The sequence below is a fragment of the Uloborus diversus genome, chromosome 8 (assembly GCF_026930045.1).
Source record: "Uloborus diversus isolate 005 chromosome 8, Udiv.v.3.1, whole genome shotgun sequence".
Classification (NCBI taxonomy): domain Eukaryota; kingdom Metazoa; phylum Arthropoda; class Arachnida; order Araneae; family Uloboridae; genus Uloborus; species Uloborus diversus.
The window spans coordinates 24382188-24403296 of record NC_072738.1 but is presented as its reverse complement, the minus strand read 5'-3'; the positions used below and the strand labels follow the sequence as shown (position 1 = coordinate 24403296).

General features: G+C 33.2%; 1 protein-coding gene across 1 annotated transcript in view; it reads right to left on the bottom strand.

The window, feature by feature from the left end:
• LOC129227656 (uncharacterized) overlaps window positions 1-19276 on the bottom strand; it is a 35281-nt gene extending 16005 nt beyond the window's left edge. Inside the window, exons 1-2 of the mRNA XM_054862247.1 lie at window positions 19105-19276; window positions 11784-11900 (exon numbers count right to left, since the gene is read on the bottom strand). Of these exons, the coding sequence (XP_054718222.1) occupies window positions 11784-11900; window positions 19105-19180 (193 nt within the window). The 5' untranslated portion in view covers window positions 19181-19276. The remainder of the gene's footprint in view (window positions 1-11783; window positions 11901-19104) is intronic.
• Window positions 19277-21109: the final 1833 nt, after the last annotated feature.

The window sequence follows — 21109 nt, the reverse complement described above, 5'->3', positions numbered from 1 at the left end:
CATGTGATTCCCTTTTAAAAAACTATATCTAAATTTTGTTAGTTTTATTTTAGTTTTATCCTCATTCCATCAACTTTATTCAAAATTAGTTTTCATTTATGTTATTCCTTTATTTGTCTTTGTTGATTTCTAGCTGCTTTCTTTCATTGTGCTGTATTCTAATTTCATAATCTGGACATAGGCTGCAAAGTTTTGATAATTCTGTATTCTTATCTATGGGAAAGTCATTTTGTTTCATTAATAAAATTAGTATTTTAAAACCAGTTGATCATTCATTTGTCACTAAATTAATTTTAATTAAATAAAGACATTAATTATGCAATTAGTTTATTGTTTGGAAATTTAAATCTTAAAATATAATTGTGTTATGCATTACTTTTTCATTTATTTGGTAGGCAAAAAATACTTTCATTATCAATTTGAGAGAGAAAAGTAAAGCTCGAGAAATTTTCGCTCGAGTAATACGAGTCTTCTTTCCCCTTTCACCACCCAACATGGCTGCCGCTCTCTCACAGTTACTTCAAACGCGACAATGGGAGTAGATACGGCATGTTCCCTCCTGTACTCCTACCTCCATGGGTAAAACGTGCTAAAAATCACCTAAAACATTGAATAACTTTTTTTCTAATTAAAATATCTATGTAAATAGTTAAAGCCTGTAGTCTTCATCAATAAATGAACTACTCAACACAAAGAGAATTTTTTAGATTGAAACAGTCTTTCCTGAGATTAGCGCGTTCGAACAAACAAACAATCAAACAAACTCTTCAGCTTTATATTATTAGTATAGATGACAGCAAAAAAATATGTTTTGTAACAAAACTACATAATACCTTTTCTTTCAAATACTGTAGCATTTATAGTTCAGCTGCAGTGGTGACGGGCTGACGCTTTAAGGTCGCCATATTGTTTGTCAAATTAGTACACTACTTTATTGTACGTTCTACGTAGAAGTTGTACGTTTAATCAAAATAGAAACCGGACATTTGACGTATTTATAGTTGCATTCTTGCAATTATTATATAAGTAAATATATTTTTTAACTCCACAAGTTTGATCGAAGATCCGGATAAACGAGGTTCTGCTGTATTTGATTGTAATGAATAAATTTATATTCATACTATTGTTTCTGTATTGTTTGTTTCTGTATTATTTGTTTTTGTATTGTTTCTCTAGAAAACATTTTTGTTCTTAATAAACAATGATTTATTTGTGGATGCGGCTGTACTGTCAACCCACAATGTGTGCAAAACACAATTCATACACACAGAATGTATTTTTCAGAAAGTTGAGACTTTTTGACATAACGGGGCTATAAATTCAAATGCATTAAAATTGAAAACGAAAACTCAAACTTCCCGGAATAAAGTACAAATATGTGCGTCAAAATGCCACACCCGTGCAACTGAATTGAACAAGTAATAAAAGAAAAAAAAAGAAATATTTTTAACATTCTACAATTTATACTTTACTAAGGAATTTTTCAGGGTTTTCAACTTTCTTATGCATTGCTATCTTAATTTAGAAATATCTGTCTTTTTAAATTATTTTTATTTTTTTTACGACCAAGAAATGACATAAACCTGGTAAATATTCAAAGAATAACATTTTTTTTCTTTGAAACTGTCCTATAAACATTTCAAATAATGCACCGAATCAACTGTTACAAAAATCAAGTATTATGTTGTAAAAAGGAAAGAAAAAAAGAAAAGAAAAACCGCCCTGTTTTATTGCCTTGTTGCCTATCCTTCCATTTAATGCCTCTGTTAGTTGTTTACTTAGCAAAGATAGTATTGAAAAGGAGAAACTAGTTTTACGTGCAGCAGGTATTTTTTCCCTCACTTTCACCGAGGTTCACGTGATGAAAAAAAAAAAAATGCTTTTTGTAAAACTCCTTGTGTTTATCTTTTCTACAGAATTATGTGTAGAAAGTAGAATTTCGATTATTGGTCCCTCGTTCATCTAGAGCTCCGGTTTATCCGGATCAATATATTTTTTTTCCAGCCTTTAAAAAAATTTCATATTCTCATAGATAATTTTAAGTGGTGATAGCAAGAACGGAACTATAAGTACACTACATAGTCGCTTTTATTTTGATCTATTTATTATGAAGCATATGCGTGACTACGCTTCGTTCAAATGTCACACATGTTTGAAACAGAAGACTGCGTGGATTTTTGTTATGAAATGATGTGAAAAATTATTTTTATACTAGTATGACGGGTGAAAATTGCTTCTACATTTGAACGAAGCTATTGCCTGATTTTTACTAATATTATAAAGAGAGAGGGCGGATTTTTGTGTGTTTATATGTTCGAGGTAATCTCCGGAACCACTGCACCTATTTGAAAAATTCTTTCACTATATGAAAGGCGCTTTCTTACTGAGTAACATACAGTGGCTCACAAAAGTCTTCGTACACTTTATAAAATGTCTATATATTATTGAAAAATCTAACTTTTGATAAAGTTATTAATTAGTAGAATATCATGCATTATCAACAACACCTTTTAAACGCCTGGGAATAAATTTCATTCTTTTTTATGGCTTTTTTTTGCGTAATTTCTGAGTAAGTGTTCAACCACACTTCGAGTCTTACTGTTTCTAGCTCTCTTTTCGTTTCAAAAACGTATTTTTGTAATCTAGCTTACAGATATCTCTAAATGTGTTACATTAAGTTCAAATCTGGAGATTGAAGGGGTATTTTCTAAACTTTAGGACAATTTTTGAGGCACTTGAGGCAAACGTTGAAACACGTGTGCTTCTTATCGTTATCTTGATAAAAAACAAAGTAATTTCCGATAACCAAATTTTTAGCTAACAGTTTAAAATTGGTTTTTAAAACATTTAAACGAATAGCATTATTCATTATTTCATCAAAAAATTCCAAACTACCAAGTCCTAATGCTGATATGCACCCTCACGCAAGAACTCCTTCACCGTCCTGATTAACTGGTCCAACTAAGTTCTTAAGATTAAGTTCCTAATTTTTTCTTCTACTTACAATTATACAACAATTTAACCAAAAATGTTGAATTTATTTTTATATGCAAGTACGACGTAATTCCCAAACGTTTTGAGCTTATTTATCATTGATTTTGCGACGAAAAGCGTAAGGTTTCTGTTTTTCGCACGGCTAAGAAAATTTCTGCGGGAAGAGGTCCCCTTTAACCCAGCTAATCAGAGAACTTGACGAACAATTTTAGGGAAAAATTAAATGTAAAAATTTTCATTTAACTCTGCAGAAACTTTTACAGCACTCAAATGTGTATTTTTCATAAATTTTTTAACTGTAAATCTCCGATCACGCTTTGTCAACTTTGCTGGTTGACCTTTTCTTACCTTATTTTCGGTCCGATTCTTTTCTTTATAGCATTTTATCAAGCACTTAACTATAGAATGGAATAAAATAACTAATTTAGAGACATTTCAAACCAATTTAGCGCCACTGTGATTAAAAAATTCAAATTTCGAATGGTGTTTGTGGTTTTTTACGAATACCAGCCATTTTGAAGTAATAAGCACAAAAATAAGGAATAAATAAACAAAAAATTCAAGTCAAATGACTTTTAAGGGTCAACACAATGCAAAAATAACAAAAAAAAAACGACATATGATAGTTTTAATCACGAATACATTCGAAAATGTTTGAGGGTACGATGAATTTTTTGGAGTATTATTTCTCTGTCTTTTCGTTTTTTGGCTCATTTCAAAAAGAAGATCCGCCAATATTTTTTAAAAACTACAGGGTTTTATTTAGAATGACATAGGAATGATGTAAAAAAATATTGGACTTCATATTCGAATTCAGTTTTCCGTTATTTTGGTTTTACTAAAAAATTTCAAAGTGTACGAACACTTTTGGGAGCCACTGTAGGCTATAATTCGAAAAAAATCCGATAAACAGTTCTTTTTTTTAATTCAAATTTAGGCCCAAATTTCACGTAAATTGCCTTTTATTGGCTATTAAAGGGGTGAAAAATTACTTGCACATATTAATATTATGTATCGTTGAAAAGGGTAGAATTTTCTGCGTTCTAAACAATTTATTTCAATGCTCTAACTTAATTACGGCGGAAGTAATTTGCATTTTTAGCTCGAACTTTTATAGGCTTAGCTGAAATTTAGGCAATACTTTCTTCATTAAATCTATCAGTAAAAAGTGGAGGAATTGTCTCACAGTTTTCTTTTTGACAGCATTGGAAAAAGCGACATTTTTTACTCCAGATCTCTCTCGACCAATGGTCAAAAAAATTAGCCTCTATCTTCAAAGGAAGAAAAGTTACAAGCGTTTTTAAATCAATTTCGAAATATGTCATTTTGATTCAGGTTGTCAACCATTTTATTTTCGCGTTTCCATGGTTACGCTTTTTGAATCCATCTTTCGCATTTTAATTTCTTAAAAGTATTTTAATATCTGCCGTCATTGTTTGGAAGGGTAATTTTTGAATGTTCCACGGGATGTTTTTTTTTTTTTTCGTTAGACGGATGGATTATGACAGCGTGGTTGCTGGGCAAGTTTGGCGATAAACAATAGAGCTGCGGAATTATTTTTACATTTGAAAGATATTATTTGATGTCTTTTTTGCTCATTTGGCGAAACATTTTAAATTGCAGTAAAAGTCGCTTCACTTGCTAAATAGAGTTTTAAAGCAACTGTAATTCTAATTTATTGATTTGACGAAAAGTTTTAAATTCCAAAGAAACTTAAATAGTTTTTTTTTTTTGAAAAGGTGTGTACGCATTTTATACAAAGAAAAACGATCATTTCACATCAGAGGGGAGGGGGGCGTCAATTTTTTTATTCAACGGACTTTTATTGAATTTTTAGCACGGGCATCGCTGTGCGGATAACGCTAGTTGGTGATATTTTGATAGTTGAAATTGCAACCCTTACTCGAGTGGATGACTAAATTCCAGTAGGTAGCGTTCATTGTTGACCATTTTTTCGTTTCTTCATTCCCATGAAATGCCAGTCTTACCAGTAAAACAGTTAAGTTGTCGGATATCGAGTTCAGCCTTGTCACAATAAAGCCTTTCCCTGCATGTTAAACATTACGAAAACACAATGTCAAATTATCATGCCGTGGTGCGAGTTTCATTGTTGAAACACGGGGGTTACTCGATCATCGGCAATTATATATATATATATATATATATATATATATATATATATATATATATATATATATATATATATATATATATATATATATATATATATATATATATATATATGAGGATGTTCTTTTTTTATTTTCCTGTTATACATGGGTTATCCAGATTTTCGACTATCCGGATTGTCCTTGATCCCAGTTAGTCCGGATAAACGATATTCTACTGTTCTTAGTGAACTGATTTTATGGATTTTATTTCTTTTGATACCTTGACACAAGAAACATGTTTCAAGATGCTTGTTACAAGTGAAAAGGGATATTTTTTTGTATTATGTACAATTTACGTATTGCTTACTCCATTTCAGCGGATGTGACATTTTTACGTATTTATATATTTGCATTTTATTCCTGGAATTTTTAACCTTGACCATCAGTTATACAAAAAATAGTATAATGTAAGGAGCCATTATGTACCATAATCCAATGAATCAAATTTCTAAAATAATGGCTTGTGATTAAAAAACAATGATTTGTACCTGTTGCGGGTATGATTGTGCGTACACACGTATAAATAATAATTTTGTATTGAATCAATCAACTAGAAAAATTTGTGAAAATTCTTTACGAACGATGAACCGTCACACACTAGCATAAATTTCCCTCAATCCGAAAACGTAGCAAATAAGTTCTGTATCCTTCACAGCTGATATATATATACTAGCTGCGTCGCCCGGCTTTGCACGGAGCACCTCGAAAATAATAGTTATGTCTAGTGACGCGTGTTCAACAATCAGGCTTGAAAAAAAAAATCAATAAAATTTTGTGGCAGATTGCGGAAAAATAACCAAAGAGTAAACATTTTAAAACCCCCGATTGCAGGAAAAGCCTCAAAACAAAAACCAAAAAAATTTTTTGTTTATATTCGAGAAAAAAAAATGGCACCAAATCTTTCATTTAATGATTTTCTTCACGCTACAACTACAAATTTTAATAAAAGCATTGTTGCGGAAAGTTGAGATGAAGCACTGAATAATAATTTGAATGGAGGAAAGCCTTCGAAAAATTGGGATTTTATGTCGAAATCCAAGCTTTATAATAATTAGTTTTTAATTGATATCTGCGCTAATTATTATCGGAGGATTATGTTAAATAGCCAAACATGAAGACGGGAAGATTGCGAATCCATCGATACCTGGTTCGATGGTCAGTTCACTGTCGTTCGGGAGAAGAAGCTTGGACATAGATAGATAGATACTCAGATTTTATATGTACAAGATATATATATATATATATATATATATATATATATATATATATATATATATATATATATATATATATATATATATATATATATATATATATATATATATATATATATATATATATATATATATATATATATATATATATATATATATATATATATAAATCTCGTGTCACGATGTTTGTTCGGAGTAAACTCCGAAACTACTGAACCGATTTTTATCAAATTTCATACGCATCTGTAATTTAGTCCAACTTAAAAGATAGGATGGTTTTTATAATTTTTTATTGCAAATATATATATATATAAATCTCGTGTCACGATGTTTGTTCGGAGTAAACTCCGAAACTACTGAACCGATTTTTATCAAATTTCATACGTATCTGTAATTTAGTCCAACTTAAAAGATAGGATGGTTTTTATAATTTTTTATTGCAAATAAAATGTTTATTATACATTAATAATGTGTACTGATTGTTTGGTTTTGTAAATTCTTACTAGATGGCGCTGTAAGTCGATTCATCCTCAAAAATTTTATTCTTAAGTTAATTAAAAATTACAAATGATACTATGTTACGGATATTGATAGTTATCAACAATATCGCCGTAGAAAGGAGTATAGAGGCCACACTTTTCAATCTAAATATCAAATTCTACAAATCAAGTTGAAATTGTTAAGCAGCGGGTAGTTCCATACTCACCACTGCTTTTAAAACCGTATGAGGCTTATATAAATTTCGAGTTTTTCAGTTAACTGTAATCCATTAAATACTTTGTCAAATACGTTATTAAAGGTCCTTATTAATTCGCATGTGAAGTACGAGATGTAGACAAAATTGATGAATTAACACAGTGAGCGATGAGTGGATATGACAGCAGCAACGAAGCTATCTCGCATAATTTCGATTCCCCATATACGAAAGAGACCCTTATGCACAACATTTTGAAAACGGTCAACAAGTATATTTTACCGAAGATATTTTCTATGAAGAGAACTTGAACCACCAAAAACGATCTTGATTTTTTTTTTACATTTTCAAAAATCTTATGTGTAATGCCCGATTCTCAGAAATAAAATTATTTACCACTGTTCCACGCTATTTTACATGCACTGTAAAAAAAATCCGAAATGTCATTGATTATTTCCGTGGAACATGTTGGAATTTCACAGGTCCTCAATAATTTTATTTGGAAGTCAAGTATCTGGGTCAAAAAGTTTCCCGAATTGCTACAAACGTCATGAATGCAGACTTCTCATTGTAGCAAAAAATATTTTTAGCACCCAGTTTAAAGATTAACTGAGCGAATTTATTAAGTGTATCCGCTTCAGGTCAAGTACGTTCCTATTGCATTGCCTAAGCTCCGATAGAGAGTGAATGAACCTCTGGATTCCGTAGCTTTGCAGGAATCGCTGACCACTCACGCAATGTGATCTTGCTTAAAAGTCTGTCTTACCTTTCGCAATGCTCGCTAGCATTATTGCTGAAGCTTTTTTGGAATTATTTCGCCCATTATTTTTCAGGACGTTTCCAAATTGTTTTTACAGTGTTGAATAAAAAAACAAAATCACGGAAGCCACGCAAACAAAGAACACAACATTCATCAATCTCGGGCATAATTAAAAAATAAAGATAAGACATTAGGAGCAAAACTCCATTCAAAACAAAACTGTGCATCAAAAACAAAGTGAATGCTGTTTTTGCATTTGTTTTCGTTTAACAATCACGAACAGACGGGAATATTTGTGGACCGTTAATTGTCGAGTGTTTAATACATATATCACGATGCATTTCGCGAATTGTAATTATTGGTAGCACACAATCATTGGGAGTTGCATTTTCTAAAGAAGGTTTTGCATAACGAGAAACAGTATTCTTCAAATGTTTAAGATAATTTTCACGACACACATAATATCCAACACAATCATAATTTCTGCGGGGGAACTATATAAATTTTATGCTTGAAGATATACTCCATAGAGTTAAACAAACACACCGATGTCCAAATCTAGATTTTACATATAACAAAGCTTTAGTGTTGATTGAAGATTTATGCATTTCAATTTCAAATTTGGTTTTTAGTCATTATGGTGTGATATCACCAGATCGATTGGTCACCTACTTAGTTGACGCTGATTTGCAACGAGAAAAAACGGTGAAATGACGGTGTCTTAGCTACGAGTATTCTGAATAATGAGCCATTACTGACAGCTAAAACAAAAATCTTAATCAGATTGTGTTGACCGTTGATGCTGAACAAGGCAATACAGTTGTCGATGGAAACAAAGCCGTGAAAATTCCAACTGCATTTTCAAATTCTCTGGTAATACCAAGAATGCCAATAGACGATTTCCGGTTGAAAATTGGCTCCCCATTTTTTTTTCACAGTTCAAACCCAACTAGATTATGCAACGGTACACGTTTCTTCATCAAAATTTCAATAATTTTAACGGGAAATTTAAAAGGAGAAATTTTTGTGCTGCCACGCAAGCCATTAATGGCGTCATGATTTTCAAACACATTTGAAAGGCTTGATAAATAGATCTCAAGACCAAACAATGTGTACTTTCGGTTTGCGCTTGAAACATACATGCTTCTGTCATGGGGAAATATCTATCACCTACTTACAAGTGGGAAAGTTATACCTATTGGCGTTAGCAAAAGACAGGTCAAGCAAGAATATTGTGCACAACTCAGTGCTTAGATAATTTTCAGCTTTCAAATAACAGAAACAATAGATCGAAGTCAATGTTATCTACCTCATTTATAAAATTTAATTTTTATATGTTTTTAATTTAGTTAATGTATTTTGTAAAGAAGTTATTGATAACAAACTATAGGGAAATCTGAGATAAATAAAATGTAGTGAACATTCTAAAAGTGTATGTTGGTTTATGCTTAATTTCCACATTCCGATATTTTACAATCAGATTCGATATTTACTATCACTTTCAAGTTATTTTGATTTTACTTTTGGCCGAAGTTATGCTTGCAAAATTTACTAAGGGTGCTTGATAAATTTACTATAGTGCTTTTACTATTGAAAATTTAGTTACTACTTACTCAATTCAATAAGTACTTAATTCAGCCGAACACGCCCATTATCAATCTCATATGTATTAAAATTGGTTAGACTATTTTAAGCTTTACTAAAACTATTAATTAGATTCTATCAAAATATTAAGTAAAAAAGAATATTTTAATCCAACTACTTCGCCACAGCAACGTGTGGCTGGGTCAGCTAGTATATATATATATATATATATATATATATATATATATATATATATATATATATATGTATATATATATATTGGAGAGCAATACAACTCTCGCACATGCAAAATCTAAGTATACTTTCATACTTTTGAGAAAAAAAAAGAAAAGAATACTAAAATTGATTTTGAATCCAGACATTATTTTCTAAAGAACACTAAACGGGAAAAAATGTTGGAAAAACATTTCAAGAATGTTAAATTAAACCATTAATCTCAGTATGGAAATGGCACTTGTAAATAAAACATCAACGCCACTTAGCATTCTCCTCCAGATCAACCCGTCAGTCATGATATCGGGCCAAATGATAACGCTATCTGTACTTACTCATACTTATCTTTTCACTATTCGGCGTCAGATATTTGGCGGCTTTTCCAATTATTGTGGTATGATCTTTTTTAACAAAAAAGTACTAAATCAACTTTGGATATACAAATAACAATAAGAATTGTATCCACGTGTTTCAGGGTGACAGGGGATCCTTGTATCAACATAGAAGCTGTAAGTTTCCAGATGTAAAGGAAGATGAAAACCCGAGATGAATCTCAGATTCTTCCGGGTTCTTTGTAACCACGAATACACTTTTTTTTTGCTGTTTACAGATTTTTATTTTATTTAATAATTTATTTATTTATTTATCTTTTCAATTTTGGCAAAGGTGTAAAATTTGTGTTTCTTAAACCAGGACTAATATTAAATTATTTTTTTTTAAATATTGACTCAAATGAATCATAGCTAATATTAAGAACACTTTCGATCAAAACACCTTTCAAATAACAACAAACCACATGGAACAGCTTTACAGAACCTATATGACTCACGGGCCGTAAGATAAGCAAAAGATTGGGATAGAAACACTCACGAACTATCAAAATCGGTTCATGCGTTTCAGAGCTACGATGCCACCGATGGATACATAGATACACATGTTAAACTGACTACCCCTTTTCCGATTCGAGGGTTAGCAAAAATTTTTTGCATTAAGAGGTTTTTCCTAGAAATCTTTTTGAAAACGAAAACCCTGCTCGAAAAACAAAAATTTAACAAAATCTCATAGTGATTAAAAATATCTAACACTTATTAACAAAATAAAAATTGAAAAGCAATGGGTTTGTTTCCATCGGTCAAAAGTACTACTTTTAGTCACTGAAGTAGATAGAATGAGCAAAAAAAATTTCATGGAGAGAGAATTTTTTTTTTTTTCAAAACGTTTAATTTTTAATTAATTTTTTTAAATGTACGATTTTTCAAATAAGGAATGGTCTTTATGACGTCACATGTGATGTAGTTTGGCGTGCTATTCCACTGGCGCGCTGAATGCTCACGCTTGCTGTCTACCGCGTTTCCACGATATGATAATGAAGAGGTGAAGTAAATATTGCACTCTACGTTTGCTATGAACCATATCGTTGCCAGCACATGTGAGTAAAGAAGCAAATTAAATATTGAGCTCTGCGCTGAAGGCATCAGTGAATGGCGTTTCATCAATTGTGATGTCATGTGCAGAAGCATGAAAAATGAAATTGAATCTGCGCATCGATTAAAATAATTGTTAAAAAATATTAAATTTTGTCAAATTATTTTAAAACTAGAAACTCCCCCGTGAAAATATTACGGATTGAAGGGTGAAATTGCTTCTACATTTGAACGAAGCCATTGCCTGTTTGGTAATATTTTGATAATTGAAATTGTAACCCTAACTCCAGTGGATTAACCCTAAACTCCAGTGGATGGAATTAATTTTCAACCACTTTTTTGATTCTTCATTCCTCTAAAATGACTGTCTTAACTGTAAAGCAGTTTAGTGACCGGATCGAGTTCAGCCTTATCACACAATAAAGCCTTTCCCTGCATGTTAAACATTACCAAAACATGTTATCAAATTATCATGCCGTTGCGCGATTTTCATTGCTGAAACGCTCGCGTTACTTGATCATCGGCTATTATATATATGAATATGGTCAAATCCTTAGTTTTTAAGCGTGCCTTTTCAGAAAAAAAATACTTTTAAAGTTTTGGAAACGACCTCCTGCTTCCCACAGGGGCAAAAATCTCACCATCACGTGACCCGCAGCTATACTGTGGCACAAAAAAAAAAAAAAAAGTGTGGGACAAACGACTCACCAAAAATGAAAACGACGGTGTGGTTGTGTCCCTGCAGTAGTGGACATCTTTCTGCGTCAGTGTCGCAGCCGGAAACTTCCATTTGCACATCCTTGCTATGAGCGGTCGTATCCTTACCTGAAACGAACAAAATCGGGAAAGGTGATCAGTTGGGGTAGAAAGAAAAATGGGCTAAATGGTATGGAACTCTATTGCCACACTTGTGGTAATTTTTGATACTAAACTGTTGCTGGGGAAAGATTAAGTAAAATATAGAAAGATTCTGCCAGTTCCACGTGTTTCCAAATTATAGTGTAGGTGTCACCATTGTTTGAAGAAGACACTGAAAAGAGATGTTTTTTAAAATTTAGTTATCTTACATTCCTTACTCTTAATAGTCTTCTCCAGCACTTGAATAAATGCCGAGTAACTGATTTCAACTGGTTTTATTCCTTGCTAGTGGTACCCGCACGGCTTTGCCCGTAATAGAAAAATTAAAAGGTCTTTTGGTTCGCCTGTATATTTACAAATAATGTGTGGTGAATTTTCTCGCCAATTGGCTCGTACCCATGTTACGGTTCCACGTTATGATAATTTTGTATCTCGCCAATTGGCTTGTGCCCATGTTACGGTTCCACGTTATGATAATTTCGTAATTTACTCGTCCATCTTATGATATTTTTTTTCTTAAAATTGGAATGGAAAAAGAACAAAATCGAATTTTCAAAAAATTGCTTCGAGGTGCACACCTCCATGCTACAAACTAACTTTGTGCCAAATTTCATGAAAATCGGTCGAACGGTCTAGGCGCTATGCGCGTCACAGAGATCCAGACAATCAGACATCCTACAGGCATCCTCCGGACAGAGAGACTTTCAGCTTTATTATTAGTAAAGATGGTGAAAGATTACCAAAGTAGTTTACTCCATAATTTTACCTTTCCGGTTGTTTTTGTTGTACAGTTTCGTTGTTCCATTTACGACATAAATATAAATACTGCACTCTGGAGTGAACGGCAACAACTAAGGTTGTCATTTTTCCTATTTTTGGTACATTATCTTTTGATATAAATTGCTAGGGAGCTCCGCCCCCTGCTCGATGCCGCTCACCAACCCCCAAAGACTGCTTCGCAATCTGATTTGATTCGCAAAGATTTAAAATGCCTGTTAAAAGGAATCAGTTGCAATACGCGTTACGATTAGAGGGGGGGGGGGAAATCACGCTCCCTTTCCAGTAGAAAATTGAGTTTTTGTAAAACGCTCATTGAACATAGATAAATATTAAAATCCCACTCCAACCTGAAAACAAAATGAACTTAATCGAAATACGTTTTTAAAAATTGTTTTTAAAGAAACGCTTCAAACAGCACCCCTCCTCCAGGGTCCAAACTAACTTGTACCAAATTTCGCAGCTTAAGGACCTCCTGAACATACAAAACGGTCGTTTTGTATGTTTGAAAAGTCGCTTTCAAATTCGTGGTTTCTGGTAATATATTTTGCTCCTTATCTCCGGGCTTGAATTGAGTTCAACCTAGGACTTTTTGCTGAAATAGAAACCCTTATATCTGCTGTTCTAATTAAATGAGAAAATCGAAACAAGCTTTATTTGATGCAGAAACAAAATCTCTTTCGAGCGACATAGAATGTGAAGGGGGTGGAAAATCTTTCAAACCTTTAATAAGCAACTTACGCAAAATTTGAGCTTAAAAAATTAATTACAAAAGCACAAATTCGAAATTTTTAAAAAAAAACCGGGTGCAAAGGCTGGAAGTAATTTTGTACAAAATTTCAAGGTTGTAGGTGCTATAGGGTCTCCTGGACGCAGGCCCGCCACACATTTCCTTTCACAATTTCTTTGACTTTTTTTTTTAAATGTATAGAGATACTTTCATGTGTGTTTTACACAAATGTAGCGCGTAATAACAATTTTATGCGATTTTTCTTTTTAAATGATTTTAGATTGCTATTGAAGGATTCAGCTGATCGCACGAGACTTATGGGAAGCAGTTTCAGTATTGTAGGTAGGGGCGGATACAAGGAGACGGTCATAGAGGTATTGTAGGTAGGGGCGGATACAAGGAGACGGTCATAGAGGTCGTGACCCCCCAAAACCGTCAACAATAGCATCTGTCCACATTATAAAATTAAGTTCTAATACTTAAGGGATAAAGGATAATTAATCTATTTCATAAGTATTTGCAAATCGTTAATTATTTTTAAAAGTAAATAACTTTCATTGCTTTTGAAATTTATTAGAAAAATCTTATGCCCAATCAGGTGCCTTATCCCTAGCCGATTTGGTGCTTTTCACTGACACCCTAGCAGTTTCATCTCATAACCAAAACCGTACTGTCTGACCACCGATTGAATGGAAAGGTAAACATCTGGTTCACTGGCGGAAATGGACGCATCTATTAGTTTTCAAAGAAGCCAGCTTTTGCAGATGTATGTTAGACTCTAAATTAAGCAGAGTCACGTTCAAATAAACGGAACGCGCGCATCAAACTTTTACTTTTCTTCCTCATTCAGATAGACTCCTCTTAACTGGACGTTTGCGAGTTCCACATAATCCGTGGTTAGACTGTAGGTTCACTCATTGGGAGAGGTCATTCTTCTGCATGACGTCTTCCCCCCCCCCCTCCCTAAAATGGTAGTCTGTATCTGCCTCTGATTGGAGGTGTAGAATTTCTTAAGCTTATGAAGTTATTGTGTATGTTGTGATTATCTATCTATCAACCACATTGGGGGAATAAATCCGTTTTCATTGAACCTTAAGTCTCTGGGGCCAATAGAAATCTGTTCTGTGTCATACGATACTTTTAAAGCGGTGAAAGAATGAAAACCTAAATAAGATTTTGTTCGCCAACAAATTCATAAAATCAACATGTATAGGGCGATTCTCGAAAAAATGTCCCGTGCGTAAAGCTAAGTTTTTTATTTTTTCCAGCAAATCGAAGCCTTCAAAAAATAATGCTGTTGGGGAATAATACATGTTTTAATCTATATATATAAAAATGGAGTTTGGTAAATTTGTTCCCTAAGATCTCAGAAACTACCCGGCAGATTTGGTTGAAACTTTCACCGTTTGTTCAGTTTGGTATTGGGAAGGTTTATAGACTAGTTCGAAAAAAATCCCATTGATAGTTCCTTTTTTATTCTAATTTGTCCAAACTTTCGCACAAATGCCCCAATATGGGGGTAGAAAAAAACGGGCACATATTAACATTATGTGTCTATCGAAAGCGCTAATTTTTCTGCTGAAGATAGCATCTGTTCGAAGTTTCTAAGTGGTATAAAAAACGAGTAATGAGCTTTTTTGTTCCCTGTTCGAAGGCTTTCATCAATCCAATTCATTATTTAGTAAATCATCTCAACTCCCAGTCGATAGCTAGAATTGTTGTATTGTTGAATATTTTTTTGTTTCGTCTGACTTTTTGAGGCTTTTCTCAAGTCAAATCTTAAAGTAACGTTTTTCCACAAGATTGGCTAAAAATTAATAGATTTGGCTGATCATTTTCCATTTAAATGGAACTTAAATGTAATTAATGGTTTTTTTATTATTATTTATGCCGATTGGACACTTACTCACTATCCGATCAATCAGCAGAAATATCGCGAAAATTTTTGCAGAAAGCTTCACTAGCTGATGCATTTGGTAGTTTTTCCAACTGTCGCTGTTTTTGAAGCCAAAGGCTAGGTAATAATGTTTCTCAGCTTACACCATTAAACAAAATATCGCCAATCGAAGAATCTTTTTTAAAAACTTTTTTTACTGTGTAAAATAATCCAGCAACTAAATAAGGCAAATCCATAAAGAGCAAAATAACTTCCATAAATTTTTATTTTTGCACAATTTCAAACAATCGCCAAATTTTCCTACTTATTTTGGAAACATTTCGGTTGAAACCGTGTAGCGCCATTTTATTTTGACCAAAAGTATCTCTGCATCTGACGACAATATTTGTATAATAAAAATTAGTAAGAGGGGGGAGTATTATCGAAGGTGTCCCAAAATGATTCTCGCAAATTTGGTAACATTTTAAACCGCACCAAGTGCCCACAATAATTGAAATTTCCCAAAAAAACTAAAGCAAGTGTAAGGGGAACACGGGCGGCTACATTTTTTAAAACAGTTCGTACATCAATAGCCATACAGAGAAGGTTTTAGATGTAAAAAAAGTACTAACAGATAAATCTTTTTAAACATGTAAAGTTTAATTTCATATTTCGGAAATTCTTCAAATTTGTATGCGCTTAAACGTCGTGCTTTCGTTTCTAAATGAATACTATTTTGTTCTTTATACTTACTGCTATTTTAGTTTTATGAGTAAGGAAGAAGCTCGATTTTTAATCACGTCAAAAAGGTTTGTTTTAAATTCTTTCGCTTAAAACAGAAAACAAGGGCAAGTAACGATTGTTTCTCATAACTATTACAGACCCAGGCAACGCCGGGTATTTTTGCTAGTATACTATAAAACGTAACAACTAATAAAATATTTAATTAACAGTTACTAGTTATTCTAATAAAATAAAAAAAAAAAAAACTTAGCATTACGCTCGGGACATTTTTTTAAGAATCGCCTTATACATTTTGATGGTGATAAATACATACATATAATATCAGAAATTTAAATAATAATGAGTTTTTTAAGTGAGAAGTTGTCAATAACTATGAATCTTGGAAACTTTGATAAGAACCAAGATATTTTTTATTGATCTCACTTCGAGCAAAGCTGAAGTCTATCTTTCATGCCTTCTCGATTTCTGTTGTCTTCGTAATTAGCCAAGCCAGTCATATGACCTTTTTTGATTTCGTTGAAGAACTAGTGCACAAATAATGACATAACCTTTTCTTTTATGTTAAAAATTCATTGGAAATTTAGTCCTATTTTTTTGGCAAAATAAGTTTCATAAAATTCTGTTAAGAACTTCCGATCATTTTGAAATTTTTATCATTTTCAAATTTTAGCTCAAAAAAAAAAAGCTATTTCTACCACGCCATCAAGCAAAGTTAATCTTTCTTCTATAATATCTTTAATTCCCCCCCCCCCCCGTAAAATCACCCAAAAATACATTATAATTCAAAATTTCGATCCATCGACACATTTAAGTTTTAGGACGATATCTCAATTTGTTCTCAAGTTATTTAAAGAACTTCAATGCTTCGACGGAGTACCATTTTGAACTTTTAAGCAGGGGTGCCCCCCTAAGGGCAAGGTCGCACCTCCCAAATATCGCAAATAGCCCCCAAAACAAGAGCCCCCAAAAAGTAAAAAATACCCCTCAAAACATCCTCCCTAAAAAGGTCAATGGTACAGTCTGCGCCATACCCCTCCCCCCCCCCAGGTGAGTAACCCTGGTTTAGATACAATAATTACGAATGAGGCTCATTTACTTTAACACGGTTCCTTGTTGAGATTAGTGATAAATAATAGAGTTGGCGGCTCTCGACTGAGGAATCATCCTCTGCTTGGCGCACTTTTCAAAAAAAAAAAAAAAAATTGGAAAACAAATTAGAACAACATACGAGAAGCATACTAAAGCTATTTAAAAGCATACTGGATTTGGCGCAAAAACATACTAGAAACAAACTAGAACTATTTAAAAACGTTCTAGCTTAGGCGCAAAAAAAAAAAAAAAAAAAAAAAAACTTGAAGCACACTCGAACCATTCAAAAACTTACTAGATTAGACGCAAAAACATATTAAAGGCATATTAGAACTATTCAAAAACATACTAGATTTAGCGCGTTATCGCAGCTTAGCAAATAAGGGTGCGGTTCCTCATATTATTCCGGTTGGTGGGTTGTTTTATATCTTAATGGAGCTTTTAATGTTTTCAACGTTGTTTTTTATTTACCGGATTTGGCGGATTATCTTAGTGACTTTATTTACTTTCCTTGTCTTTTCTTTACGTTATTTTTTAAATACGTTTTAAAAAGGTTATCCCACCAAAAACACAAAATGTACAAAAATGCAAGTATCACTTCCACCGTAAAAAGTACATGCAATATGCCGACAGCCGGATTATCCCATTCAGAGACTGCAGTATATATATTGCATATAGTTCTGTCTTAGTCCTGACCTAAGGGCGGTAACTAACTGCTCAGTTGTTTTTTGTCAGTATCTTTGGAAGCACTTATTCGACAACTTCGTCATAAATTGTTTCCTAATAAGTTACCTTGCAACATTTATAGTCACCGTATCAATGTTAGACATCTTTATTTCAATTATAAACATAATGGCTTTGGGATTGCATTCCAAAATAAAAGCGACCTGATCACTTTATTCGTGCTTGCTTACATATTGCATTAATTAGGAATGCTAGCTCCTAGGGGATATTATCATAACGTGGAAAATGCCAAATTACGAAAAGAAATTCCCGTTGCTGAAACAGCTGTTGCCACTTTTGCCCTTCACACTTTAATTTTACATTTTGATGGAACTTTTCATGTTTTAGTGACTAGCTTTCTTTTATTATCTTAATTTTATGCTTTAACAGCTTAGTTAAATTAGTTGGCGATTTTTCTTTCATTTTTAATTTAGCCTTTAGTGTCGTTGAAATGATTGGGAACTACTTTGATATACCCCCCCAAATCGGAAATTTGGCGACTTTTTTTGTTTTTGTTGACATAAAACTTTGTTGCCACAAAAATTGTTATCACAAAACTTTAAAAAAAAAACTCAAAAAATTGTACAAAATACAAGAAAATACTAAATTTGGCAACAGCAAAAACCTAAAAGCTGAAAAAAACTAAATTGGCAACACCAAAATAAGAAACAGCAACCCTAAAAAGTCCGTAGGAAATGCCAGATTTGGCGCGTAATTTTTGGGGGTGTATATCAAATTTATACCAATGATTGTTTTGTTAAAAGGTTTAATATCTATTTTTTTTTTAGATATGCTGATTTCTGAAGAGTTTGACAAGCAGTTAAGCTATTTGTTTTGATTAGGTTGGCGGAAAACTTAGAGAAATTTCGCCAAGTGCTCCACGTAATGATATTTCCTCCCAACCTATCCCGTAAGCACCAAATGTAAATTTTAAAAAAAAGTAAGGGAAATTGATTATTTTATCTCAAACCTAGTTTCATAAGAGTAAAAGAGGAAAAACTTGAACTTGCAAGCAGTTTACAATGATTCTTAAAAAGTCTTTACTTCCACTTGAAAATCCCACAAACATCGATTAATGGGTACTTTGGGATCATTCTGAATTCCTTTAATAACATGAAAAAGTTAAAGAAATGACAATTCCGTTAAAACGTTTTCTGAGTTTTGGCAAAAACAATTGCAAAACTCGATTTTCAATTTGGTAAAAGTAATCTCTCGATGAGAATCATACTTACAGTCAACAGTATTGACGACCCCCGCTGCTGCGTATGAAACGCAGATTGAAAAAACGACCAATAGTTTGAGAAACATATTCCAGAGGTATCTTCAGTATCTTGCGAAGAAATAATACGATGTGAATGTTTTAGTAGCAACGATCAAAAGCAAGTGTTCCCAAACGGCAATTGAACTTTTATTCGAAGGCTCGCTCTCTCGAGAAGAGGAAGATTAACTAATCCAAAGCAACCAATCAGGAGGAAGACTAAAATAAACTTTTATTTGTCGTCTGCTTGCGATAAGCCTCAGATCTCAGCATGGATTAGCTATAGCACAAATCGGGAGAAGATAGTTTTTTTTTTTTTTTTTTTTTTTTTCAATCAATCTTGCAACATCAGACTATAGCGTAGTGTATTTTTTTTTAACAAGCTGTTTCCCGAGCACAGATGAGATCTCTGTGAGGAAGCTATCCAGTTTCCGACTTTTTTTTTAAGGTTATTCTCAGAAACACGTGTGTGTTTGTGTGTTTTGTTCCATCAACGCATCACGTGCAAGATTTGTCTGAGTAGGCAGGCTGTGGTAGAATTCACGTGAGGCGATGACAGATTCGGAGAGTTCAAAATGGCATTTTCTACCCGATTCCAAAGCTAGCTTGTTTTTGAAATTTTTTTAAGTGGATATTAATTATTTTCCAAATTTATAATTTAAAAAAATTGCTGTGTTTAAAATTTCGTCAGATTTAATTCATACCCAGCCTCTGCATCCACTAAAGGCCTCAGAGTGAGCACAGAAATTTTGGAACCTGTCACTAATTACTTTAATGCCCCCACCCCCACCCCATATTGTTGACCCCTACGTCCCCTACATATATTTCACCCCTCATATTAAAAATCTCGGTCTCCCCTCCCCCTTCAGGCTCGAGTTCGGCCAACATGTGTCCTTTCTACTCCATCTAAATACCCCCCTGAGTGGCCTTAACCATGGTCGATCACTAAGTAGCCATGCCTTAACTCAGCGAATACGATTAAAGCGTAGTGTCGCCCGAGTTAATTTTACTTTTGCGAATGCAATAATTGATACTGAATTGCAACGAATGAAAAGCAAATATTCTTAGCACTAACAAGCGCTGAAGGTATAAAGCAGGGACCAGAGGATTTACCAATAAATTTACCTGAAGATTTGCCAAATCAAAATCAGTAGTATTTCAATTTATATTGAAACACTTTGCTCGCTCAAGGAACTGCCAGAAAGTCTGTATATTCCATAACTGTGTTCAACTTCTGCAGTTTAACTTTTTATAGTTACAGTTGGCTCTCGGTTCGCTGATTGCTGTTCATTCTCGTTGCTTTTACCGGATGTCTTTACATCCAAAAGCTCACCATTTTGCATTGAAAAGGAAGTTAAGCCCGAAACACGTGTCATGCAGTAATCTGCTAATTTTCTGCGTTAAAACATTGTTGATTACCATTAGCGTTCCACCGTGAAAGAAAAGAAAATCCAGCATCCAGCAGTTATTTGAATTTTGGCGCCTTAAATTCAAACTATTTTCCACTATCTTGAATTGGCGATAGGACCCTACTCGTTCCGTTTCTGGTTTCTACAACTGGAATGGAATGGAAATGGCTAAGAAATTTATCCCGGCATATTATGACTGTTGATTTTCTAGAATAGGTAATACGAGACATATCCAAAAAAAAATAGTGATTAGGATACGGTAAAAAAAGATGTCATGATTATTATGATCGATTCAACCCCATACACTTATTCTGGAGATTATATGATTATATTTACAGCGTATATCATTACGGTATTTTTATTCTTACCAATCTTCAATGGCGGTAATTAGTATCTGGACATTTTGTATTTTGACGAAGTTTTGCTGTTTTCCCCCCGAAAAGACGTAATTTTACACGAAAAACCCTTTTTTCAATGTAAAGCCTGCTTGGGTTAATCCCTCAGACGATTTGCAATTATGACGGAGAAAGTTTCGCTCTCTAAATAAATATTGAAAACATCCGTCATCAT